Source organism: Rhinatrema bivittatum, chromosome 15 (assembly GCF_901001135.1).
Source record: "Rhinatrema bivittatum chromosome 15, aRhiBiv1.1, whole genome shotgun sequence".
NCBI classification, from domain to species: domain Eukaryota; kingdom Metazoa; phylum Chordata; class Amphibia; order Gymnophiona; family Rhinatrematidae; genus Rhinatrema; species Rhinatrema bivittatum.
Genome location: NC_042629.1, coordinates 43,992,063 through 44,019,322, shown reverse-complemented (window position 1 = coordinate 44,019,322; position 27,260 = coordinate 43,992,063). Strand labels below are relative to the sequence as shown.

Sequence of the window (27,260 nt, the reverse complement as noted above, 5' to 3'; positions counted from 1 at the left end):
CCCCTCTTGCTCCTCTTCGCTCCCGACCAGCGGCCCCGTGACGTTCCATTCCCCGGGGCCGCCAGCCGCTGGGAGGTCTGTTTTCCCTGGCGGCTCCTTCCGATCGGGGGAGGGGGGGGGGTTGATCCGCGAGGGCCGGCCTTATCGGACGCGAGGCTTTGAGCCGAGTCAGCCTGCTGCATACCTTCTCTCCCCCCTCCCCCCCCCCCCCCCCCCCCCCCCCCCCCCCCCCCCGGCGACTGGCGATGCCGAGAGCTGCGCCCTGCTCTGCCTGCGGTTGGCAGGGGAGCCGGCTCTCGCGAGAGGGACTCTGCACTAGCTGTCTGCCGGCCGACGATGGCAGCTCGCTCCAGGGGGATGGTGCAGACGCCCACGGGGAGGACCATGTGGCACGAAAAAGGCAGGCCCCGTTCCCGCTGAGCGCGGGAACGGCGGCCATCTTGCTTTCGGAAGATGAGGCCGGCGTTTCAGAGGAGGAATCTGGGGACCCAATCTCGGCGGCGCCTCCATCTTTAGGGCCGCTCATGGAGCAGGAGGCAAGCCCTCATGGGGGGGGACGGGACTCCGTGTGGCACCACCTCGGGGCTGCCCTCGTTTTCGCCCAAGTTTATGGTGTTGATGCATCGGGCCTTCCTGCAGAGCAGGAACCTCTCACCGGATTTGCCTATGGGACCCCTTCCCCCCCAAGCTGACGCGCACGGGACCCTCCCTCGGGGAGCTGCAGCCGCAGGGCAATGCCCAGCCATCCACGCTGATGCCGTGCCCCCCACAGGGACCTCCCTGGGGCTTCAGGTGGTCCCCTTGCCCCTCAGGGGGGAGACTCTTCCCCGGATCTGGCCGGGGATGATCCCACCCTGGCATCCCAGGTGGAGGGTGACGATCCGAGGGTTCTTCGCATTTTTCAGGCGGCCAAGTTGGATGACCTTATCCCCTACATACTACAGGAGATGGACATCGATCCCCCTCCAGAGCCCATCGAATCGGATCCCAGGGTGAAGAAGGGGTACCCGCTCTTGGCAGGCCTCAAACCTTTGTCCAAAGCTTTTCCGACACATCCCACCTTTTTGCAGTTAATCTCCCGGGAGTGGGATACGCCAGAGGCCACGCTCCGGGTCGGTAGGGCTATGGAGAAGCTATATCCTGCACAAAAAGAGAATTTTACTCCAAAAAGATACACCACTTCTCATTCGATTCAAGAGCACTCTTCTCTTATGTCTCAGCCCTCACTAATCCTCCTGGACCAAGCATCCCAGATGACCAAGCTCTAAAAAAAGCCAGTGAACTTGCCAATTTTTTCGACAACAAAATCACAGCCCTCGTAGCCCCCCTCAAAGGGCCAACGCCACACGCTAGCCGCACAAGCAACCACAGCCAGCAATCAGATACAACAACCGCTTCTCAACCCAACACTCACACAGCAGTGCTTGAATCTCTCGAACCCACTTCCACCTTAGAAATAGCAAATATCCTTAAGAAGATAAAACCGTCCTCTCACCCCTTAGACCATATACCATCAAACCTGCTGAGTTCAATCCATGACACCATTGCCAAGCCAGTGGCTGATATCATTAACTGCTCCCTCGCCCAAGGCCAAGTTCCTGAACAACTCAAGTTAGCGCTTCTCAAACCTCTACTCAAAAAACCCAACCTTCCCACTACAGATCTGGCTAACTACAGACCTATAGCGAACCTCCCTATGCTAGCTAAAATTATGGAGAAAATCGTCAACAGACAACTTTCTGAATTCCTTGACGACAACAATATCCTCACCAACAACCAATATGGATTCCGAAAGAAAAAGAGCACCGAATCCTTATTAGCCACACTAACAGACACCATTATCTTCAATCTCGAAAAAGGCCAACCTTGTCTTCTCGTGCTTCTGGATCTTTCCTCAGCTTTCGACACCGTGAACCACCCTAGCCTACTACAACAACTAACAGTCATCGGCATCACTGGAACAGCTCTCAACTGGTTTAAGTCCTTCCTAGAGAACAGAACATACAAAGTTAAGATAAACAACAAGGAATCTCACCCCATCCAAGTCAAGATGGGGGTACCACAAGGATCATCACTCTCACCCACCCTTTTCAACATTTACCTGCTCCCTCTCTGTCATCTACTTACTAACCTCAAGCTCACCCATTTCTTATACGCGGATGACATTCAAATTCTCATCCCTATCACGGAGACCATACATAAAACCATATCCTACTGGAAAAAATGCCTCTCATCCATCAACGATCTGCTAACCAGCCTCAACCTAGTGCTAAACACCAAAAAAACGGAAATTCTCATCATAGCACCAGATCAATCTGCCCCGCCAACATCCAACAACTCTCCAGACGCCTCAGGATATTCCACCACACCTCAAGTCAGAGATCTGGGTGTACTACTTGACAACAAACTCAGCCTCAATAAATTCATAAATAACACCACAAAAGAATGCTTCTTTAAATTACAAGTGCTAAAGAAACTAAAGCCCCTTCTACTATATAGGGATTTCCGCACAGTACTCCAGGCCATCATTCTAACTAAATTAGACTACTGTAATTCACTCCTGCAGGGCCTTCCAGCATACACTACCAAGCCACTCCAGATGGTTCTGAATGCCACTGCAAGGATCCTTACCAATGCCAAAAAAAGGGACCATATCACCCCAATCCTACAGCATCTCCACTGGCTCCCCATCAAATATAGGATCCAGTTCAAGACCTGCATGATGGTTCACAAGGCACTACATAACATCTCCCCCCTCAACCTAACTTTCCAGCTTCAACTACACTCTTCTAACAAACCAACCAGAAGGGCATACCAGAACAGAATGATCACCCAACCTGCAAAATCTACCCTGAGGAAATGCGCTCTATCCACAGCGGGCCCGTCACTCTGGAACTCACTACCACCGGACCTCCGCCTAGAACCGTGCCATACTACGTTCAAGGTGAAACTCAAGACTTGGCTCTTCCTTCAAGCTTTCCCAGAGAGCTAAAGCAGGAAGAACAAACATCCAGCCTTGTCTTACCACAATAATGTAATGCTCACATTGAGTCAGTTTTGTTCCAAGTTGTTATCTAAGTTGATCTTAGTTGTTTCTTAATATAATATATTATACTGTATTATAGTTCTTCTGTTCATTATATTATATTTGATATGTAAACCATGTTCCATGTAAACCGCCTACCCGGCGATAGTTATCTCTGTTAAATGTGAACCGGAGTGATATGTATTGTATACAGGAACTTCCGGTATATAAAAACCAATAAATAAATAAATAAATAAAAATAAATATCCCCTCCCGGAGGACTTCCTCGAGCTGCTCAAGGTCCCGGCCATGAATTCCGCCGTTTCGGCAGTCACAAAGAGTACCACGATCCCGGTTACGGGCGGCACGGCGCTAAGGGACCTTCAGGGCAGAAAGCTGGAGGTATATCTTAAGAGAGTTTTCGAGGTCTCAGCGCTGGGGATGCGAGCGGCCATCTGTAGTTCCTTAGCGCAGAGAGCGGGCCTTCGTTGGGTACAGCAGCTCCTCACCTCCCAGAGCCTGCCGGCTGCGGAGGCTCAGCAGGCGGATAGATTGGAGGCCGTGGTGGCCTATGGGGCGGACGCCCTATATGACCTTCTCCGAGTTTTGTCATGCTCTATGGTGGCAGCGGTTTCGGCCCGTCGTCTCTTGTGGCTCCGAAATTGGTCGGCGGATGCCTCATCTAAGGCTCGCCTGGGGTCGCTGCCTTTTAAGGGCAAGTTCCTCTTCGGAGAAGACCTGGACCAAATCATCAAGTCCCTCAACGAGAATGTGGTCCATAAACTCCCGGAGAATAGGCCTAGGTCCTTCGGTCCCTCCGCAAGGAGCAGGTACCGGAACCAGCGTCGGATGCGCACTGCAAGGCAGCAGCAGCCTCCCTGGGCTCCATCGTCTCGCTCGCATAACTGGAACCGGTCCTTTCGAGGGCGCAGGCCCGGCAAGGAGAGCCGGGGTCCGGGTTCCTCCTCGAAGACGACTCAATGACGCCAGGCAGGCCCACGATCCGACCCCACGGATAGGGGGCCGGATTGCTCTATTCTACGAAGAGTGGCTCCGTATCACGACTGATCAGTGGGTCCTGGATATTCTAAGACACGGCTACGTATTGGATTTTGCCCGAGTGCCCAGGGACAGGTTCCTGTTTTCTCCTTGAGGCTCCCCTCTCAAAAGAAGGGCTGTCTGCCAGACACTCGAGCGCCTTCTGGCGCTGGGGGCGATAATGCCGGTTCCCGCCTCCGAACTGGGCCGAGGACATTACTCCATCTATTTCGTGGTGCCGAAGAAGGAGGGCACTTTCCAGCCCATCCTGGATCTCAAGACTATAAACAAGTCCCTCTGGGTCCTGCGTTTTCGCATGGAGACCCTCCGCTCTGTGCTGGCTGCGGTCCACCCAGGGGAATTCCTCGCTTCGTTGGACCTCACGGAAGCGTACCTTCATATTCCGATTCATCAGGATTGCCAGCGTTACCTTCGCTTCAAGATCCTGGGGCAGCATTTTCAGTTCGAGCCCTTTCCCTTCGGTTTGGCGACAGCCCCACGTGTGTTTACAAAGATCATGTGGTGGTGGCAGCGGAACTTCGCAGGGAAGGGATCCTGGTCCACCCGTACCTGGACGACTGGCTCATTCGGGCGAAATCCCTGGACCAGGGTTTCCAGGCGGTGGGACGTGTAGTGCAACGCTTTGTGGTCCCTGGGGTGGATAATCAACTTCGGCAAGAGCAACCTTACACCATCCCAATCGCTGGATTTTCTGGGCGCGCACTTCGACACAAAGGCGGGCAAGGTGTTCCTTCGGCCGGAGCGAGCCCAGGCGCTGTGGGGGCAGATTCTTCGCTTCGCATCGCTCCCGGGCCCTACGGCGTGGGATTACCTGCAAGTTCTGGGAACCATGGCTTCCACGAGCGACTTGGTCCCGTGGGCTTTTGCGCACCTCCGTCCCCTCCAGAGGGCCCTGCTGTCCCGGTGGAAACCAGTCTCTCGGGACTTCCAGGCAGTGCTCCCGATCCCAGCACCGGCTTGCCTCAGACTCAGCTGGTGGTTGAATCCTCACCACTTGGCACAGGGAGTTTCGCTGGAGGTTCCGGAGTGGATAGTTGTCACCACGGACGGCAGGCTGGGGGGCGGTCTGTGGATCCAGCTCCATACAAGGCCATTGGACGGCGGTTCAAGCACAGTGGCCCATCAACCGCTTGGAGACCAGAGCGGTTCGTTTAGCCCTGAAGGGTTTCCTTCATCTGGTTCATCATCGAGCGGTCAGGATACTCTCAGACAGCGCAACCACTGTGTCCTACATCAATCGCCAGGGCGGTACGAGGAGCTGACACGTCGCATGGGAAGCGGACAAGCTGATGCAGTGGGCAGAGATCCGTTTGCTCCGCCTGGCGGCTTCTCACATTGCAGGCGGGGACAACGTACAGGCGGACTTCCTCAGCCGTCAGCGCCTCGACCCGGGCGAGTGGGAGCTCTCGAAGAAGCCATGAGTCTGATCGTGAATCATTGGGGGACACCTCACATGGATCTCATGGCCACGGCGGAAAATGCAAAGGCGCATCGCTTCTTCAGCCGAAGAAGGGAGCACGGCGCGGAAGGGGTCGATGCTCTGGTTCTTCCGTGGCCCAGTCAGGTCCTCTTGTACGTTTTCCCTCCGTGGCCCCTAGTGGGAAAGGTGGTTCGGAAGATAGAGTCTCATCAGGGTCCGGTAATTCTGGTGGCGCCGGAGTGGCCCCAGGCGTCTGTGGTTCGGGGACCTTCTCAACCTGGTGGTGGAGGGCCCGGTACCTCTCGGGCATCTTCCACGTCTCCTCCGACAAGGTCCCATATTTTTCGAGGAGGCAGGTCGCTTCTGTCTTGCAGCTTGGCTTTTGAGAGGTGTAAGTTGAGACGTCGAGGTTACCCAGAGCCGGTGATTTTGACCCTCTTGCGGGCTCGCAAGACGTCCACCTCCATTACGTATGTGAGGGTTTGGAAAGTTTTCGAGAATTGGTGCGATTCTCGGTCCATTCAACCGTCACGCGCCTCGGTGAGGGGGTACGGCACTTGAAGCCACCGTCTAGACCACCTTGTCCTTCTTGGAGTCTCAACCTGGTCCTCTGAGCCTTCAGTGGCCCGCCTTTTGAGCCTCTCCAAGCGGCCACCCTCAAAGATCTCACCTTCAAGACTATTTTTCTGGTAGCGATCAGCTCGGCGCGCCGCATCTCTGAGCTTCAAGCGTTGTCCTGCCGGGGAGCCATACTTACGCTTCACGGAGGAGGGGGTTTCCTTACGTACGGTGCCCTCCTTCTTACCTAAGGTAGTCTCGTCTTTTCATCTCAACCAGTCGATCGAGCTACCTTCATTTTCCTCTTCGGACTCCAGAGATCTTCACAAGCTCGATGTCCGGCGCTGTCTGATGCAATATTCGGCAATCACCAATGACTTTCGGCTCTCGGATCATCTGTTCGTACTTTGGTCGGGTCCTAGGAAGGGTCGCATGGCCTCCAAGGCTACCATCGCACGTTGGCTGAAAGGGGCGATCGTTTCGGCTTATATTGGAGCTGGTCGTCTTCCACCGTTGGGAGTCAAGGCGCACTCCCTTCGTTCGCAATCTACATCCTGGGCGGGAGAGTACGCCTGTTTCTTTGCAGGAAATCTGCAGGGCGGCTACATGGAAGTCGCTCCACACGTTCTCGAAGCACTACCGCCTGGATGTTCGGGCGCCAATTTTTGGTTCCTTCGGGGATAGTGTCATTCGAGCAGGGCTGTCTTCGGCCCACCCATAGTAGGGAAGCTTTGGTACATCCCACCGTCTGGACTGATCCTGGTACGTACAGGGAAAAAGAAAATTATTCCTTACCTGCTAATTTTCGTTCCTGTAGTACCATGGATCAGTCCAGATGACCCTCCCTGTTCGCCGGTGGGGGGTTGTTCTGGGGTTCGCCTCTGCTCGACTGTACTTTCTGATACGCCTATGATCTCCCTCGGGATTCAGGGGCTGTCCTGTGTTTCCCAGTTCTGTTTTGCAAGTCCCCTAGGGGGGGTTTTGTTTTGGGACACTTATATAGTGTGTCCTTCTTTTGCATTGAGAATGATTGGATACTTGATCCCTCCGCCTCTTCTCCCCTTGGCTTTGCTAGGCTAGTTACTGAGGTCTGAGGTAAGGGTGGTGAGGTTATATAGGACCTCCCCCTCCTCGAGTTTTATTCTGACTCCATCTGCTGGACGGGGGACATAACCCACCGTCTGGACTGATCCATGGTACTACAGGAACGAAAATTAGCAGGTAAGGAATAATTTTCTTTTTTGAAGCAACTTGCTGTGAGGAAAATGGTAACATTCTGTCCAGTTTTTATGACAGAGCAGGATGCGGCTCCTTTATTAGCTACTTTTCTGGGGTTGTATTTTGGCTGGCATCAGGGTTTATCTCCATGCGTATGCTAGTTCAGTATCAACCAGCCCCAGCTGGTCTCAGGAGTCTGAGTGAGCTTGAGCAGTTCAGAGCACTTGTCACAGAGTTATGAGGTTGGCATCTCCCACTTTTCTTTTTTTGTTTGCTAATAAAAAGAGATGACTTTGTTTCTCCCCAGGTAGTTTTGCAGCCGAGGTTAGAACCTGTACTTCAAGTTCTATGCATGAATACAGGAAATGCTATGCAGGGGCAGGGCCAGACCAAGATCCATCGAGCCCAACATCTTGTCTCTGACTGTGGCCAGTCTGGGTTGCAAATATCTGACAGATCCCATAAAATAATCTATTTCCTGTTAATCAATCCCAGGGATAGCAATAGTGTTCTTTAGTCGACTAGGCTGGATGCAGTGCTTAGAGTACTGAATGGAGAAACCAGGCAGATCCTCTGTGAGACTCCGGGCAAGCCACTGTTTTCTCTCTGCCTCCACTTACCCAGCAGTAGCCCTTCTGAAACTGGCATGCAGTTCAGGCACCAGTAGATTGATCAGTAAGAGTATGGACCATGTGCACAGTCTTGCACACCTATAGTGGTTTGTGCAAATAGGCACTGATGGTGGGGCACAGATCTTCTAGAACTCAATCATATACTTTTAGTACAGTGTTTCCCAACCCTTTCCTGGAGCATACTTAACCAGTCAGGTTTTCAGGATATCTGTAATGAATATGCATGAGATAGATGTGCATACACTGGGTCTCCAATGCATGCCCATCTTTCTCCTGCATATTCATTGTGGCAATCCTGAAAACCCGACTGGTTAGGTGTGCTCCTGGTGAGGGATGGGAAACCCTGCTTTAGTGCAAAGAAAAATCAGTAATATGTATAAACAATCCAGCCTCCTGAGATAGGTGTTCTGTTTCAAGGGAAAATGCGATAAAGGTGCATTTAACTACTTCCAAAATCACATTCCACAAAACCAGTGACTGAATGTATTAGTAAGAAATGAGGCTTCCAAATGTACCAGCCTGGGAATGCTTTAAAAAAAACCCCTAGATATCTTTTTAATCTTCATACAAAATGTTCCTGAATTTCAGTTCCTAACAGCCAGTTAACGGAGCTCTCATTTACCACTCAGAGTTAATTTAATTGGTTAATCGTTAACAATCCTCCTGTTACTCCTCTGAAGGCGTGATATAGCATCCATCACTCAAAACACAGCTGCAGTGCACTTTAGCTTTAATAACTATAATGCAACCATCTCCGGGATGGAGAGTATGGCATCTGTCTACAAGTCCAACAAAAAAAGACAGTAAATATTTCCAAGAACACCAACAAAGAGAATAAAATCAGTAAGCAAGTTTAGGCACATGCCTAAATGACTTATAATCTACACGGCCTTTTCCTCAGCTAGTTCTTTTTTTCTTCGATTCTTAAATTCCTTTTGATCTATTTCATTTTGTTTCTAGTCGATAAATGTATGTTAGTTCTAAAATGTAGAAACTTATGTTCTGAATTCATATTTGAATGCTTCTTATGTACTTAAACGTAAGTGCTGGTCATTTGCAGGTACTGTTTCCTCTATAATGAACGTTTTTTTTTTCTTGAGGACATGCATCGTCCCATTAGTTTTAGTAGGGACAGAATTCCATTCTTGGTACATTTTATATTTCTTGAGAGTTCTTAGGGCTGGAAGTAGCAATGTTTGTTCCCTGTACATACCCGGATCAGTCCAGACTCCTGGGTTCTTTCCCCCCTGCCAGCAGATGGAGACAGAGAAAAGCTTTGCTGACACTGCATCATAAACCCCAGTGCCCCCTGCATTTCCTCAGTATTTCTCTGTCTCCAGCAGATGGCAGAGGTTGTGAATCTTGCAGTTCTGCAGCTTGCTATTTTTTTTTTTTTTACAGCTATTTCTTCCTTTTGAGTCTTCCGGGGGTTTCTTCTGGTTTTTTGAGAATCCTAGTGGGTTCTGCCCTGTCCGGTTAAGGCGGCCGAGCTGGGGGTTGGTGCCCTTGTGTGTGCTCGGTCTGTGCGCCCGTGGGGTTGTAAATCTGGTTGTCCAGATCCCTCCCCTTCTCGAGGCCTCTGAGGGGGCTGCAGGCTCTATTTCATTATTTTTTGGTCCTTTTTGAGACTTTGTCTGTTTCTTTAAGGGCAATTTGTCTCTTTGGGATAAAGTTGGGGGGGGGGGGGGCAGAGTTTGCACGGGAGCACATCTTGGCTATGCGGGCGGCTTCCTCTCCTTAGGTAGGAGTTATTTAGGTGTCCTAGGAGTGTATGGGCGGGGGGGGGGGTCCTCCTTCAGATTTTTGGAGATGAGTGTGTTTTTTCTTTTTTTTTTTCTTGGGCTTCTCCTTTTTCAATGGCTCGCGGAAGGGCATGCCGTTCGTGCGGCTCTGTTTTCTCCCGCTTATATAGATCGGGGCTGTGTGCGGGATGTGTTGATGGTGGAGAGGGCTCCTCAGTCAGCCCCCCACCAGCTAAACAGCGCTGTGTTTCAGGCGTTTTCGGGCCGGCAGCGAGCAGTTTCTGGTGTGGCTGCTTTCCATCACCCGGTCAACGCGGGAACGACGGCCATTTTGGATTTCTCCGCGGCAGTTCCCATGTTGCCGGAGGGGATGGGGGAGGGTCCCCCCATGTTTGTCTCTGGCCCGTTCTGAGGTGGGCAACGGATAGGGAGGGCTGGAGGGGGAGGATTAGTCCAGAACCCTCCCAATTAGGGAAGGGGAATATTTAGGGGAGAGTCGTCCGCTCAGCTGGAAGATTGTTCTCTGATGCATTCAGTGTTATTGGATTTCGTTTACTTGTTCAAAGTTTTTTGCTATTTTCTGCTTTGATATAGATATATACTGCGGAACTGCAGGGGGCACTGGGGTTTATGATGCAGTGTCAGCGAAGCTTTTCTCTGTCTCCATCTGCTGGCAGGGGGGAACGAATCCAGGAGTCTGGACTGATCCGTGGTACTACAGGAATGAAAATTAGCAGGTAAGAACCAATTTTTCTTTAGCAAATGTATGGAATTGCTCTCTCCTCGCCTCTCTCTGCTACAGACTGAATCGCTTCGACATCCTACGCATGCTCTTCATTCCTGAGGACCCTATCTTTATCCCGGTGGTCCCTCCTGAGGCGGGGAAGGGGGACTCCCATAGAAAGCCCGTGTTGGAGATTCTGCATGAGCTGATGGAGCTCAGGTTAGTGTGGGGGTGCTTGGTACTATAGCTGATTTTAGGAAAACTGTGAGAAAATGAGGCAGTGGATCATTGAGTGTGTGCATGCAGCTGGTGGTTTGGGTGCATATTGGTACAAGAGTGTCTGGGTGTCTTACTTTCTTTGTTTTGCTGCTGTCGAGACTCTGATGTTACATAGCTGCGTAAGGACATCTTGGGTTTTTCTGGCTTTCCACATTGTAGAATACACAGTGATTTGTGATCTTTTCCCACACATTAGTCTGTGTGTGTGCCAAGCACTGGCAACGAGCCATGCATTATGTTTTGTTTAATGCTTTTCATCTAAGAGGATCTGAACCCTGTTTTCTAATTACAGCACTGCAGAGACAGATGCAGGCATCTTTTGGGGTGACCTTGAAGCACTTCCAACAATTCACTGTCTATTTTTATTTAAAAACTTTTCTATACCGTGGTTTAGTAGTATTCCATCACAACGGTTTACAGTTAGGCACATAAATAAGTCTGGTTAGGATTATAAATTAGCTGGTAGGTGCCAATAAAATTTCGGTTACATGAATCAAATAATATACGCTATTTGGATTGTGGATTGGAAATTCCATTTATATGAATAATAGGATATCCGTAAGAGAATACTGACCAGCTGATTTAGGCAATGCGCCGTATGCCCCATGTCCTGATCCGACTCTTTTATATACAGTGTATGGTATCTAAGAGGTAACATTTATCCCGTTCCCACCTGCAGCTGGGGTAATAGAGAGCAAGGCCCTCATCTTCTCCATGAAGTTTATGTTTTTGGCTGCCTACCATCAGTAAATAGATGGATCTGTGAGATAAATTCTAAATGATGTAAAGGGGAGGGTTTTCAGGCTTCTGCCCCCTTAGGCTGGGGCTGCTATAAAGATGATGCTCGCAGCTCCTGGGGTCGAGGGCATCTCAGCCATCATGCAACTTTACTCTCAGCTAGAAGATTGTCAATGCAGTGACTGGGCTTGATGAGGGGAGAGGAAGGGGTAGAGGGAGTAAATATGGAGGAGAGAGGAACATGGGTAAGAAAAAAATGAAGGCTCGTTGTACCATAACCCCCAGCAGAGGTCGGTTTCATTGGAATGAGAAGCCCAAAGGAGGGGTCGGAAAGTGCTGAGCCCAAAAAAAAAAAAATAACCCAAGGCCTAGAAGCGGAGTAGGCACCTCCAGTCCTCAAGAGCCGCAAACAGGTCACGTTTTCAGTATATCCACAATGAACATGCATGAGATAGAATTGCATGCAGTGCCTCTATTACATGCAGATTTATCTCATGCATGCTCAGTGTGGATATCCTGAAAATGAGATCTGTTTGCGGCATTTGAGAACCAGAGTTGCCTACCTACCCCTGGCTTAGAAGCAGCCCATGATAAGGGTGTCAGTTGCCCTAGCTTGGCACACCCTCCAAAGCCTGCTATGGTTTCTGCTCTGACACTGCTGCTACCTGAGAGGGAGTGATGAGCAGGCCAGACCTTCAGCCTATCATACCTCCCTCTTTGTCTCTCTGTCACTGCAGGGTCAGTCCACCTCATGCTGGTTTCCGCTTCAGAGGGATCCGTGATTACGTGGATTTGTACCGGTAAGCAGGAATACAGACATGTTTGTCACTTCGGCCGCTACGGTATAAGACCAGGAGAGAGAGAGATTGTATATATGTGTGTGTAGTTAGGAGAGGAAGTTTGACCAGGTGCATTGAAGTGACATGCCCTTAACATTGCTGAGATTGGCACTCCCATCTCATTCCAGAGAACAGCTGTACTAAAGCTTCCTTTTCCCCTCCAAACAGGAAAAGCTTGGACATTCCTAATATCCATTTATTTATTTACTCGCTTGTGAAGCTGGCCTGGATATCAGCTTCTGGATATTATTATTACTATTTCCGTAAGGAGTACCTGGAATGTGGCTGTTGAATGTCACCTCTGGCATTTGAAACCATTTTGACTCCATTAAACTGGAGCAGCTCACTGGTTCATGCACTGGCTCCATGATAGCCAATCAGTGAGCATCTTTCCCCCTTGCTCTAGTATGTAGCTGACCTTGAAGCCCTGATGTATAGGTGGACAGTCTGTGGAGGAAATGGTGAGTATAGCAAGTTCTGTACAGGGTCTCATGGAGCACCTAACTCTTCTCTTTACTGTACTATAGGTTGGGCACGTTGACCCCGTCCCAGGTTGCCCAGAACATTATCCATGCTCTGGAAGATAGTGAGAAGTCCAGCCCTCCTCTCCGAGCTATTGTACAGTGGGACAAAGAGCACATACTAAGGGTATGATTCACAAAGCCTGATGGTCTCTGGAGCCCTAAGCCAGAACAAGGTGGGAAGCCACAGTCCTATCCTGTGCTGAGATTCTCTGATTTGTCATCTGAATGGCTTCACCATGCAATGAAGGTGCATATTTTAAGAATGAGAAAATGAAAGGTTTTGCTCTATTGTGTTAGCTCGCCCAGAAAGAAATGGAGAAACATGACATCAGAAAAAGACCATATGGCCTATCTAGTTTGCCCATCCACACCAACCACTCAGTTCCACAATCCCTATCTGTGCAGGGGGGATTACCTGTGACGTAGGCACGTGGGGCTTCCTTTGTGGCAGTTTTCAGTCTGTGCACATCTTACTTGGATAGACAGTAACCTTCTTTCTCCTCTTTGTTTTCTCAGATGGCTGAGGCTTCAACGGCTCGTTACAGGGATAAAACACCCCTCTCTGTGCTGGATGGGATTCCTGTCTGTGTGAAGGAGGAGATAAAAGTGGTATGCTTTTCACAGGCTTGCTGCAGCAAATGTTATGTGGTTATGATTGTGTGAAATCTCTTAGAGATGTAAAAAAAAAAATAAAAAAAATCTGAGCAGAGCCAGATGCTGATCTGTAACGAATTGGTTGGGAGAGAGAACATAAGAAATGCCATACTGGGTCAGACCAAGGGTCCATCAAGCCCAGTATCCTGTTTCCAACAGCGGTCAGTCCAAGTCACATGTACCTGGCAAGTACCCAAACATTAGATATATCACAAGTTACTATTGCTTATTAATTACTGAAATAGCAGTTTATGAATTTAACCTCTAGGAACTTATCCAGAAACACTGTTTAGGTCTTTTTTTTTTCCTGGCCGTGCACGCCAAGGTGTCCACATGCCCATGGGGGAACACATAGATGTACCCAGAGTGGTATGCAAATGCTGCATGTGCACAATATATTTAAATCTGTTGAATTTTCATTAGGATAATGTAGCATACCAGTGTACTATTTCAGTCCAAACAAAATGGAGTAAACTGGATAGCTGTACCACAGTGTCGGCTGCACAAGGTGAACAGATGTGCTAAGTGATGAGAATGCCCCCAGCAGCTATGGGAACTGCAGGCAGATGTTGATCTCTTTGGCATATACCAGCCAGAAGTGGTGGGGTCCATGGGTGCTGCACTAGTGTCACTGTCCATATTCAAGACTAGGGTGTGTGCTGGAGGTGCTCTGACTTAGAGCAAATTCCATAACTCCCAGCCTGGTTTTGCCACCCAGGTGCCATACTATCACCGGGCTGGGACAGTACACCTTGGCACGGAGCCAGAGACTGAAGATGCCACAGTGACCAGGAGACTGCGGGAAGCTGGAGCTGTAATTATTGGGGTATCCAACATGCACGAACTGGGCACGGGAACCACTGGTTGCAACCCCAACAGGTAACCTGAGTTCTACTTATCATTCCACCCTCCTATATACAGGGTGGGCCATAAAAAAGTAGCCCGCCTCCAATACCAGGCTACTTTTCCATGGGCCGCCCTGTATTATAGAGTCATTCACTGCAAATACAGGCCAAATAAATCTAAGGTGCAGACTGTCACGGTGCAGAGATAAGAGACACATTCAAAGATTAGACCAAGTGCGTGGGGTAAGCACCCTACTGCCTAGAGGAGAGGAATGTGCTAGTGCCTCGTTAAGCCATTCCATGCCCAGAACCTGAGAGTGTAAGTTACTGCACTATTGAGTTGTGCAGTGATTACACTTAATCAGAACTAGAAATGTGAGTTCAGGCACTCGTGTGCCATTGTTTTAGGTTTCCAGTCTCCTGCATGAACTCTTGTTTGCAACTAGGGCTCCTCTTCTGAGCTGATCCCAAGCCTTCATGAACTCTCATCACTGTTTCTGCCTCTACGCTCTTCCATGTATTTGCCATCTTTTTTTGTAAAGAAATATTTCCTAATGTTATTCCTGTGGCTCTCATGTAAGCCTCATATAATGGCCTCTTGTTCTATAACTTCCTTTCCAATGAAAATGGATCAAAATCCCCACAAGATTGGACCTGCTTGAGCCTTGAGTACGTTCACTAGATGGTTTTTACATTTTGCTATTTTAGTATTAGACTGTGGTGAAATTTTAAAATGTTTTGACCTATTTTTCTCCCCTTTTTGCTCTGCTGGTTTCAGGTTTCATGGTATTGCCAGGAATCCATGCAATCCCCAGTACTACACTGGTGGCAGTTCCAGTGGTTCTGCTGCTGCCGTGGCTGCAGGTGAGGGCAGACCATAGTTACCCAGAAGTTGAATCGGAGATTCCTGTTCATACCCAGATCAGTCCAGCAAGTGGGTTTTGCATCCCTACAAGCAGACAGAGGCAAAGAATAAAAACTTTTCAAGCACTGCTACATAACCAAGAGTGCCACCTGCAGTCCCTGAGTATTGTCCGGTTTTTCTCTGTCTCCAGTAGACGGTAAAGGTCGAAAACCTGCAGTCTGAGAGAGATTAAAAAAAAGAAAAAAATAGTCCAGGGGCGAGTGAGTGGTGAGTGTTCTTGGACAGTTCAACAATGGTAGCCTATATCAATTGTCAGGCGGGACAAAGAGCTACAGGAGCTCTTTGGCTGGACGGAGTGGTATCTGGAGTGGATAGCAGCTTTGCATGTAGCTGCAGTGGACAATGTACAGGCAGATTTTCTCAACAGACAAAAGTTGGACCCAGCGGAATGGGAGTTATCAGTAGCATCTTTCAACCTTATTCGGGCCAGGTGGAGCAATCCAGAGTTCCCTGTATGTACCCGGATCAGTCCAGACAGCTGGGTTTTGCCTCTTCCAAGGCGCCACTAGGGGCTCTTCCTTTCAAAGGCAAGATTCTCTTTGGAGAGGACCTGGAACAGTTGATCAAGTAGCGTGGAGATAACAAGATGCACAAGTTACTGGAGGACAGGCCCAAGACCTCTAGGGATTTCAACCTGTCTGCTCGTGTTTTCGGAACCAAAGATGTTTCCGCCAGAGCAGAGCTTCACGTGCTGGCCAATAACAGATTTCGGGGAGGTCTCAGCCCTGGTCCCAGTCGTTCCATAACTGCAGGGCCAGCTGAGATGGACCTGGCCAAGGAATAAGGGGAAAAAAAAAATCCTCGCTAAGGAATGGCTGGTCCACTCCTCTGCTCCTCCCGTCGGGGGTCGGCTGGCTTCCTCCTATGGGGAGTGGACAAAAACACGACTATGCTTTAGAATTTGCTCGCCCTTTAAGACACCGGTTCATGGTCTCCCCCTATACGTCTGCGGCAAAGAAGATCATCGTCCGCCAGACCATCCAAAGACCGATGATGTTAGGGGCCATCATCCCCGTCCCTTCGGAAGAGCGGGGGCGGGTATGTTACTCCATTTATTTCGTTGCTCCAAAGAAGGAGGGGACTTTTCGGTCCATCCTGGACCTGCAGAAGGTGAACGGAGCACTCAAGGTGCCCTGTTTCCAGACGGAAACCTTGAAGTCAGTCATAGCAGTGGAAAATTCCTGACCTCGCTAGATCTCACGGGGGCGCATCTGCACATTGGGATATGCCACGATTACCAGAGGACCTCAAGTTCAAGATCCTCTGAAACATTTCTGGTTTTGTGCTCTTCCCTTCGGACACACTACAGCTCCAAGGACTTTCATCAAAGCCATGGTGGTGGTTGTGGTGGCGGCAGCGCTACAGAAGCAGGGGATTCTGGTCCACCCGTACTTAGACAACTGGCTCATCCGAGTGAAGCCCCAAGATCTTTATCGCCTTGCTGTGGAAGCCATAGTGACCCTCCTAGAAGTTCTTTGGCTGGATGGAGTGGTATCTGGAGCAGATAGCAGCTTTGCATGTAGCTGCAGTGGACAATGTACAGGCAGATTATCTCAGCAGACATAAGTTGGACCCAGGGGAATGGAAGTTGTCAGTAGTAGCTTTCAACCTTATTTGGGCCAGGTGGAGCAACCCAGAGTTGGACCTAACGGCATCATGGAATAATGTCAAGCTGGTTTGGTTCTTCATTCGCCAGAGAGAGGTTGGAGCTGAGGGAATAGATGCTCTGGTTCTTCCCTGGCCAATTGGGATTCTGCTATAAGTAAGCTTCATGTTGCAGTGCATAGAGAGACATCCAGGAAGAGTAGTGTTGGTAGCGCCAGAATGGCTACATTGCCCATGGTTTGCAGATATGATTCGACTCGCAGTAGACAGTCCTGTCAGGCTGGCTGATCTGCCATATTTGCTGCGGTAATGGCCTATCTTCTCATTGGGCGGATCACTTTTGTCTTGCGGCTTGGCTTTTGAGAGGCAGTGTTTACGATTGAAGGGATACTCTGAGTCTGTTATTATCATTTTGTTTCAGGCCAGAAGAACATCTACCTCTGTGGCGTATGTCAGGGTGTGGAGAGTGTTTTAGTCCTGATGTGTAGAGGAAGGACTGGATCCTTTGCGAGTGGATATTCCCACATCTTGGCCTTTTTGCAGCAGGGCTTGACAAAAGGGTTGGCTTACAGTTTGCTTCACGTTCAAGTAGTGGCCTTGGGTTGTCTCAGAGGTAAGCTGCAAGGGAGACCCTTGGCAGCTCACCAGAATGTGGTGCGTTTTTTGAAGGGGGTCAAACATTTGAGACCTCCAGTGCGCAGGATGTGTCTGGCATGAAGTTTGAACTTGGTTCTGCGAGTACTCTGTGAAGCTCCTTTTGAGCCAATGCGGAGAGTGTCCCTGAAGGATCTTGCCTTGAAGACTGTGTTTCTGGTGGTAATTTGTTCAGCCAGGTGGATTTCGGAGTTGCAGGCATTATCCTGTCAGGAGCCCTTCCTGCGGATTACGAAGGATGGGGTATTGTTGCGTACAGTACCCTCATTTTTGCCCAAGGTCATTTCCTCATTCCATCTTAACCAGATGGTGGAGCTTCCAGCGATTTTGAACTGGGCTTTGGAAACGCCACCGTCTAGGAAGTTTCACTTATTGGATGTACGACAGAGGTCACTAATAGGTTTCAGTGTTTAGATCATCTGTTTGTCTTGTTTGGTGGAGTGAAGAAAAGAAATAAGTTGTCTAAAGCCTCGATTGTTCATTGTTTGAAGGAAGCTATTTTCTCAGCCTATCTTTGCAAGGGCTGGAAGATCCCAGAGGGGTTGCGGGTGCATTAGACTAGGGCGCAGGCAGCCTCCTGGTCTGAGTGTCAGTTGGTGTCACCTCAGGAGATCTGCAGGGCGGCAATGTGGTCTTCACACTTTCACCCGGCATTGCCGGTTGGATGTTCGGGTGCTGGACGAAGCTATGTTTGGAATGTGTTGAGCGTGGGTCTTTTTGGGTGCCCGCCCAGAGTAGGGGAGCTTGGGTACATTCCACTTGTCTGGACTGATCTGGATATGAACAGGAAAGGAAAATTGGCTCTTACCTACTAATTTTTGTTCTTGTAATAACACAGATCATTCCAGGCGCCTGTCCCCATGTTTTCAAAAGACTGTTGTGGAGTCAGACTGAAATGGTTGGGTGTATATATTCAGAATGGGTAAGGGTACAAGGTTTTTGGTTCCTTGTGTAGGAAGGGGTGGGGGAGGGGCTCCAGTTTCGGGAGGCTCCAACCCTGTGTTCTCTGTTCGCCCTGGATAGGGGAAGTTTGTGTTTGTACTCTAGTTTGCCTTGGGTACAGGTCAATACCGAGGGACTGCAGGTGGCACTTTATGTAGCAGTGCCTCAAAGATTTTGTTCTCTGCCTCCATCTGCTGGTAGGGATGCAAAATCCACTTGTCTGGACTGATCTGAGGTATTACAGGAACGAAAATTAGCAGGTAAGAACCACTTTTCCTATGGAGGCCAGTGCATTGAGTTGAAAATGAGGAAGAATGGAGACTGATCTATGTGCCTAGCCCTGCGCTTGGTACATGTTCAGATCAGCCTCCCTGGGGATGACTTATTCTAGTTCTTGGGGTGGGATGTATGTTTTAGGTGCTGCCATTGCTCGATCCATTAGAAGGGTCAAATAGAGACGCTGTGCCCCTATGTGATTGGCTGCTTTGTGTTTTAGGTCTTTGCCCATTGGCTCTTGGCACAGATGGAGGTGGATCAGTCAGAATTCCAGCGTCTTTCTGTGGAGTGGTGGGATTGAAAGGTATTGACCTGCTCTGAATCCCAAGTGCACACAAGGTCAGCGACCAAGGCCTTGACAGGATTCCAGCTTCTCAGCCTGCATCCACCACTTAGCTAAAGTTTGCTGTTTCCTTTTTCAGGCAAAAGGAGCATAATTAGTCATGGGTTGTTCTGGCAGCAGTGGCACTGCTGCACACTGTCAGGCCAAGGGACCTGGGCTTCATTCTCAGGTCTTCTGCTTCCTGAGTCGGCTGGGAATTTTATGGGGATAGCGTTCACAGCTCCTGGAAGGAAGGGAGGGAGTCAGTCATTGTGCAATGGTGACACCTAGTGGCCAAATTTAAGGCCCATGATTATGGGTCCTGGAAGGCTCCCTCTGGTCCAGGACCATCACTGCAATGACTATTCTAAAGGAAGTTTGAGGTGGGGGGGGGAACTCCCAGGCATTTGTGAATGAAGGTTCAGGAAGCTGGATACCAGCAGCCCTGTTTCTGATTGAGCTGGAAACCCAAAGAAGCAGGGAGAAAATTGCCAACCCCCCCAAAAAAGGGAAAACCATGCCAAACAGATCTATGCATTTCCTGCTGAAAGTTTATTTTTTTATTGCAAGAAAACCAATTTGAAAAATTCAGGCATCTCAGTACTTGGCACGTTCTTGTCATGTGTATAGTTTATTTTACTGTACCTGTGTCCGATTTGATAGTAAAGTGTTTTGAGATCCATTTCTGTGAAAGATGTTACATAAAATATAATTGTATTGAGTGTTTTGCAGTGTCTAGAACATGAGCATTGAAATACATCTTCAGCGAATGTGACCTGTCTCCGGGTTTCCGAGATGTCATCAAAGTCCGTAGGGCTGTCTGTTCATCTCTTGTATTTTTATTTTTCGTCAGGGACGTTCGGTCGTATCAGTGTTCATGGCTGTCTTCCGCTCTCCTATTCCACTGTCAGCCTTGGTAAGAGGGTAGCATTTCAGGGATTTTTAGAAAGAATGGAAATAATTTTATTAATGATTTCCTGCCAGCTCAAGGATCACTTTAAAAACATTTACAGATGCAACAATGTCTGAAAAACCTAGATTAGATTATTATTAATAACTTAGGACAAAAAGGAAGGTTAAATGAGTGCCAACCGATCATGGAGGTGCCACTGTCTCCTGGTGTAAGAAGGCAATTTGAATGCTGCTGATCTTTGTGGTGCTTCCTGGTAAAATGGAAGTCTGCCTGTTTAACATGCTTGTTGATCTGTCATGAGCTGTCTTTGGACCTCTTCTTTTCTTGATAGGTCCGATCAGTACCTGTGTGTTGGATGCAGCTGTTGCTTATATCTTGCTGGCAGGCCCAGATCCGCTATACCCATATGGTGAGTCAGGCATTGTTTAGCTATTACAGTTTAAAAAAAAAGGTGGGAATCTGTAGTTTTCCTGTATGTACCTGGATCAGTCCAGACAGCTGGGTTTTGCCTCCCTTCCAGCAGATGGAGACAGAGAAAAACTTGTAAAGCACTCTCTCTTAACCTGGTGTGCTGTCTGCATCTCCCCAATATTTCTTTGTCTCCAGAACCCAAATGATAATCTAAGCCCCTGAGGCAGCCGTTGTGAGAACGGCGAAACTCGGCCTGAGTCAGGCTGTTCATTTATAACGTCTCCACCACAATAAAGCATTGGAAAAAACTTCTGGCATCTATTCCTTTTTTTGTTTACCTAATGGCTTTTTTAGATCGCCTATTTTCTTGTTTCCTGGGTTCGCTCTTGTAAGAGACAGGTTATTTCTAGCAGCCGAGCCAATCCGTTCCCGCTGAGCGTGGGAATGGCAGCCATTTTGAATACTTTCGCTGAAGCACAGGAGAGAGCCTTGGGGGGGAAGGGTTCTCCCTCCCAATCTCTCTCCCGTCCCCGGCAGCCCTGAGAACCGGCAGGAGCGATCCAGGGAGGGCTCGGATGGAGATCACGATCCCCTGCCATCAGTGGCGTAGCCAGAATTGATTTTTTGGGTGGGCACAAGGTTAACATGGGTGGGCTGTAGGCATGCAGGTCTACTAGTTGTTTTTTTTACTGATAAATAATGCCTAATTATGCAGCATAGCATTCACATCTACGCCTAAGTATGAGGTTTACTTAATGATACAAACATAATTCACGGTGATTTGTGGTACTTTAGCCTTCTTATTATTACGATTTTATACACGGCTCCTACCTGTCCATAAATTTTGAGAGAGCAGTTGTGTTGCTTATATTTAAATTACTAACATCTCAAAATATAGATATATATTTTTACCTTTGTTGTCTGATCTTTGTATTTTTCTAATCAGTTGGTCCTGGTCTCTTTTTCCCATTTTTTCCCTTATAGCTCTTTCCTAATTCCTTTTCAGTGTCTTTCTTCTATTACTGTCTTCTTCCCTTCCACACACACACACACACACACACACACACACATACACGCTTTCTCTCACAGACTCCCTCTCACACACTCAAGTTGTCACTCTCATATGCTCTCCCCCCCCCCCCCCCCCACAAGCTCACATTCAAGTTCTCACTTTCTCACCCCTCCCCAGGCTTATATTCTTATGCACACACAGACGCACATCCAGGCACCCATTCTCACCCACACACATAAACCCAGACTCCCATTCTCACCCACAAACCCATGCTCCCAGTCTCACCCACACATATTCAAGCTCCCATTCTCATCCATACATATACACATTTAAGGTACTATTCTCACCCACACATACACACATTCAAGCACCCATTCTTATCCACATATTCAAGCTTCCATTCTCACCCACCCACACAAACCCAGGCTCTCATTCTCACCCATATATACACACATTCAAGCTCCCATTCTCACCCACCCACAAACCCAGGCTCCCATTCTCAACCACACATACACACATTCGAGCTCCCATTCACCCACATATTCAAGCTTCCATTCTCACCCACATACACACCCAGGCTCCAGTTTTCACCCACACACACTCCCATTCTCATCCACACATACACATTCAAGCACGTGCACAGCTTCCGCTTTCTCCCCCAGAGCAGGAAGATCAGCTGCCTCTCCTGCTGCCACCGGCCTCCTGCTATCTTCGGGCGTCGGGCCCTACTGCCCGCCGAACTTTCTGTCGGCGGGGGGGGGAGCGGAAACGCAGCGCACAACGTCCGCTTCCTCCCTCCCCCCCCCCCCCCCCAGCAGGAAGATCGGCGGGCTGTACGGCCCGACGCCCGAAGATAGCAGGAGGCCGGTGGCAGCAGGAGAGGCAGCTGATCTTCCTGCTCTGGGGGAGAAAGCGGAAGCTGTGCGCAGCGCTTCCGCTCCCCCAAACAGGAAGTTCGGCGGGCCGTTTGGTCCGAAGATAGCAGGAGAACGGGTGACAGCAGGAGAGGCAGCTGATCTTCCTGCATTGGGGGGAGGAAGCGGAAGCTGCGCGCGGCGTTTCCGCTCCCCCCCCCCCCCGAACAGGAAGACCGGTTGGCCATACGGCCGCAGCAGCGCTTCCCCACGTGTGCCGTGATGGCGCGCGAGGCGTGGGTTCTCTTGTTCGCTGTCGCGGGGATGGGATCCCGCGACAGCCTTGCAGTTCCGGTGCTAGTTGGGTGGGCCTGGGTCTAAGTTGGGTGGGCACCTGCCCACCCAGGCCCACCCGTGGCTACGCCACTGCCTGCCATCGAGGGCTGAAGCCTTTTCGCTGGACATTGTGCTTTTAATGCACAAAGCTTTTCTGGCCACCAGGCTCATCAAATGGGGGCTTCGGTGCAGGGGCGACCTGAGGGGCCCCCAAGCAAAGTCCCAAGGAGTCAAGAGGCCCAGGGCTCTTTGCGTGTTAAAAAGTTGCACAACTCTTCCTTTCAGGAGGTGGGCACCCCGATACCCTAGGCTGAGGGTGCTGGTCCAGCCGACACCTTGATAACTCCTACACCCCTCTGGCGGCGATCTGGAGGATGACTCCAACAAGGCGTCTCCCTTGGAGGGTGGTGATCCGAGAGTGGTTCGCCTTTTTCACAAAGAGGAATTGGACCCTCTTATCCTGTGGGTCCTGGCGGAGCTCGGGGTGGACCTTCCTCAGGAAATGCTGCCTCAGGGTTCGGTAGATCCGGTCCTTGCGGGGCTGAGGGGTCCATCTAGGACTTTTTCTCTTCACCCCATGCTCCAGCAGTTAATGACATGGGAGTGGGACGTCCCTGAGGCAGGCCTCAGAGTGGGGCGAGCGATGGAAAAATTGTATCTGTTGCCTGAAGAGGTCTTAGAACTCCTGCAGTTTCCCAAGGTGGATGCTTCGGTATCAGCGGTCACTAAGAGGACTACGATACCAGTGGCTGGAGCAGCAGCACTAAAAGACCTTCAGGATAGAAAGCTTGAAGTGCTGCTGAAGAGGGTTTTTGAGGTTTCCGCCCTGGGAATTTGGGCAGCTGTATGCAGTAGTTTTATGCTCCGAGCGAGCTTACGCTGGGTCCAGTAGTTAACTTCTCAAGAGCTCCCGCCTTAAGAGGCGGTGCAGGCAGAGCGTCTGGAGGCTGCAGTGGCATATGGCGCGGACGCCTTATATGACCTCCTACGGACTTCCTCTAGGACAATGGCGTCCGCAGTCTCGGCCAGGAGACTCCTCTGGTAACGCAATTGGGCTGCTGATGCTTCTTCTAAGGCCCAGTTGAGCTCTTTGCCTTTCAAAGGAAAATTCCTATTTGGAGAGGATTTGGAGCAACTGATCAAATTACTGGGTGAAAACAAGGTGCACCAGCTCCCAGAGGACAGGCCCAGACCCTCTCAGGGGTCTACTGCTTCTCGAGCCCGGTTTCGGGGCCAAAGGAGTTTCCGTCAGAGTAGGGCACTGGTGGCGCCCCAGCATCAGCCCCAGGGCAGGGCTCAACCATGGTCTCATTCCTTTCGCGGCCGCTGGCCCACCAGAGAGGGGGTTGGGTCCATGCAGCAGGGATACAAGTCCACTCAATGAGTTACGGTCGGCCCATTCCTCAGTTCCCCAGGTGGGAGGATGGCTGTCCAGCTTTTATGAGGAATGGGTCAAGATAACCTCCGACCAGTGAGTTCTAGAGGTGATAAGACATGGCTACGCATTGGAATGTGCTCAGCCCATCCAAGACCTCTTTCTAGTCTCCCCTTGCGGATCCCGCACAAAGGGGCGCTCAGTACAACAAACTCTCAACTGGCTGTTGGCCCTGAGGGCCATAGTACCAGTCCCTCCGGTGGAGTGCGCAAAGGGACGCTATTCCATTTATTTCATCGTCCCCAATAAGGAGAGGTCTTTTCAGCCGATTCTCAACTTAAAGGTGAACAAAGCCCTCAAGATCCCACGATTCCAGATGGAGACCTTGCGCTGCGTCATAGCGGCGGTCCACATGGGCGAGTTTTTGGCTACCCTGGATTTGACCGAGGCATATCTGCACATAGCCATTCACAGGGATCATCAGAGGTTCCTTCGATTCAAGATCATCGGCAACCATTTACAGTTTTGTGCCCTGCCTTTCGGTTTGGCGACGGCACCTCGCACTTTCACCAAGGTCACAGTAGTAGTTGCAGCAGCTCTTCGGAAAGAGGGAGTGCTAGTCCATCCATATTTGGACGACTAGCTCATCCGGGCGAAGTCGAAGGTACTGCGAGGCAGCGATCAGCAGGGTTGTGGGTCTCCTAGAGTCTCTGGGATAGGTGGTCAATCAGGCGAAGAGCAATCTTCATCCGTCCCAGGTTCTGGACATCTTGGGAGCCCGCTTCAATACCCGGGTGGGGAAGGTATTTCTCCGAGCGGATCGGATCTCCAAGTTGATACAGCAAATCCACCGGTTGTTGTCTCTTCCTCTGCCCAATAAATGGGATTACTTGCAGGTCCTGGGTTCCATAGCCTCGTCCCTGGAGTTGGTCCCTTGGGCATTTGCTCATATGAGACCATTACAGAGAGCGTTGCTTTCGCGTTGTGATCCGAAGTCGAAGGAGTTCCAAATCCCGTTACCGCTCACAGAGTCCACCAGATCCAGTCTTGGCTGGTAGCTAATTCAAGAGCATCTGAGTTGCGGAGTGGATCTCGAGGTTCCTCAGTGGGTGATAGTCACCACGGATGCCAGCCTCTCCGGTTGGGGGGCTGTTTGCCAATCCTGGGCAGTCCAAGGTCTCTGGATGCCGGAGGAAAGCCAATGGTTCATCAATCACATAGAGAAGAGAGCAGTTTAGCGCTGCAGCTCTTCCTCCCGATGGTGCACAATCGGGTGGTTTGGGTCCTGTCTGACAATGCAACCAGTGGCTTGCTTATTTATTTATTTATTTAAAATCTTTTCTATACCGTCGTTTAGTAGTGCACCATCACAACGGTTGAGTTCCGTGTCAATTATTACTCCTAAGTTCCGAGCCTTCTCGGTTAGTACTATTTCTTGATTGTTTTTAAGTTTGATTGGGTTTTTGATTACCTCAGAGCTTTTACGCTCTAGGTGTATAAATTCAGTTTTTTCAATGTTAATTACTAGTTCTGTTTGGTTTAGTAATTGCTTAATTATGTCTAGGTACATCAATGCTAGGTTTAATGTCTTATCAATTGTGTCCTCTACTGGTAGTATTAATTGGATGTCGTCTGCATATATGTAGTGTATGATACCTAGTCCAGCCAGTAGGTGGCATAGAGGCAGTAAATAGATGTTAAAAAGTGTCGTCGATAGTGCGGATCCCTGAGGTACTCCATTTTTTAGCGCAATTCTGTCTGATATTGTGTTTTTAATCTGAACTTGGAAAAATCTGTTGCTTAGGTAGATCTGAACCATTCAATTGTTTTGTTTTTTAGGCCTATTTCTTCTAGTCTTTTTAGAAGTGTGTTATGGTTTACTGTGTCGAATGCTGCTGATAAGTCTAGTAGTATCATGATGTAGTGCTTCCCATTATCAAATCCTCGTAGTACGTTGTCAGTTAGGGAGATTAGTAATGTTTCGGTGCTATAGTGTTTTCTGAAGCCGTGCTGTGAGGGGTAAAGTATGTTATTGTTGTCTAAATGCTCAGCTAGTTGTTTTTGTACTGTTTTTTCAATCAGTTTAGCAAGTAGGGGTAGGTTTGAGACAGGTCTGTAGTTACTTAGTATATTTGGATCACTGTTTTTTTTCTTTAATATGGGTTTGATTATTGCACCTTTAAGAATATCTGGGATTGATCCTTCGTTCAGTGCCGCCAGGGCAGCACCAAAAGCCAGCCGGTGGCCGCAGAAGCAGAGCAACTCATGGATTGGGCGGAAAAGCATCTCGCCATTCTGGCAGCATCGCACATTGCGGGCACAGACAACGTGCAAGCCGATTACTCGAGTTGACAACGCATCGATCCCGGAGAGTAGGAACTCTCCGTAGAGGCAATGGACATCATTATTCACAGGTGAGGGGTTCCTCATCTGGATTTGATGGCAACTCGAAGGAATGCCAAGGCGCCTCGCTTCTTCAGTCGCAGAAGGGAACACGGAGCGGAAGGGGTACATGTGTTGGTTCTTCCGTGGCCGGACACGGTGCTCCTCTATGTTTTCCCGCCGTGGCCTCTTGTTGGGAAAATTCTCAGTTGCATAGTTGTTCACCCAGGCAGAGAAATCCTGGTGGCTCTGGAATGGCCGCGGTGCCCGTGGTTCGTGGATTTAGTCAATCTCGCAGTGGACGGTCCCCTGAGGTTGGGTCATCTTCCTCATCTTCTTTGTCAAGGTCCTATATTTTTCGATCAGGTGGATCGCTTTTGTCTAGCGGCTTGGCTTTTGAAAGGAGGCGACTGAGAAAGAAGGGTTTATTTATTTATTTAAGATTTTTATATACCGACGTTCATCAGGGATATCACATCGGTTTACAGTGTAACTGAAATTGGCGCCTGGGAAGGCGTTTTACATCGAACAGATATAACGAAGTAACATGAAAACAATTGAGGATGCGATTAACATCAAACAGAAATAACGAGTTAACATGAGAACAAAAGAGGGGGGGGAATAAGGGCGGGAGATAATCAAACAAACGTTATGAACAAAATTTACAGAAATTTACAAATATATATAGAGTATCAATATATACAAAATATTCATAAAAATAGCAATGTCCTAGAAGGACAATTGTGTAGAGTTGGAAGAGGGAGGGGAGGGGATGGGAAGGGGAGGGGGTGGAGGTGGATAAGAGGGAAGGAGGGGTGGAGGGGGGTTAAAGGAGTAAGCGAGCTAAGAGATAAGGGGCATGTAGGACGGCTGAACGGAGGGGGGGCGAGGATGTACCTAAAGGTGGGGGTGAGGAAAGGGGAGGAGGGTAGGTGGGGATGAGAGGGGAAAGAGAGGAAGTTAGGTGTATGCCTTGGTGAAGAGCCAGGTCTTCAG

The 27,260-nt window shown here is 49.5% G+C and overlaps 1 protein-coding gene across 3 annotated transcripts in view; it reads left to right on the top strand.

Annotated features, from left to right (window-relative positions):
- The window catches only part of LOC115076619 (fatty acid amide hydrolase-like), a 55,341-nt gene that overhangs the window by 8,525 nt on the left and 19,556 nt on the right, over window positions 1-27,260 (top strand). For all 3 annotated transcript variants that reach the window (XM_029578266.1, XM_029578265.1, XM_029578268.1), the window contains exons 4-12: window positions 10,457-10,597; window positions 12,133-12,195; window positions 12,762-12,882; window positions 13,275-13,367; window positions 14,131-14,291; window positions 15,036-15,121; window positions 18,880-18,963; window positions 19,835-19,897; window positions 20,226-20,303. In XM_029578266.1, coding sequence (XP_029434126.1) covers window positions 10,457-10,597; window positions 12,133-12,195; window positions 12,762-12,882; window positions 13,275-13,367; window positions 14,131-14,291; window positions 15,036-15,121; window positions 18,880-18,963; window positions 19,835-19,897; window positions 20,226-20,303 — 890 coding nt within the window. The remainder of the gene's footprint in view (window positions 1-10,456; window positions 10,598-12,132; window positions 12,196-12,761; window positions 12,883-13,274; window positions 13,368-14,130; window positions 14,292-15,035; window positions 15,122-18,879; window positions 18,964-19,834; window positions 19,898-20,225; window positions 20,304-27,260) is intronic.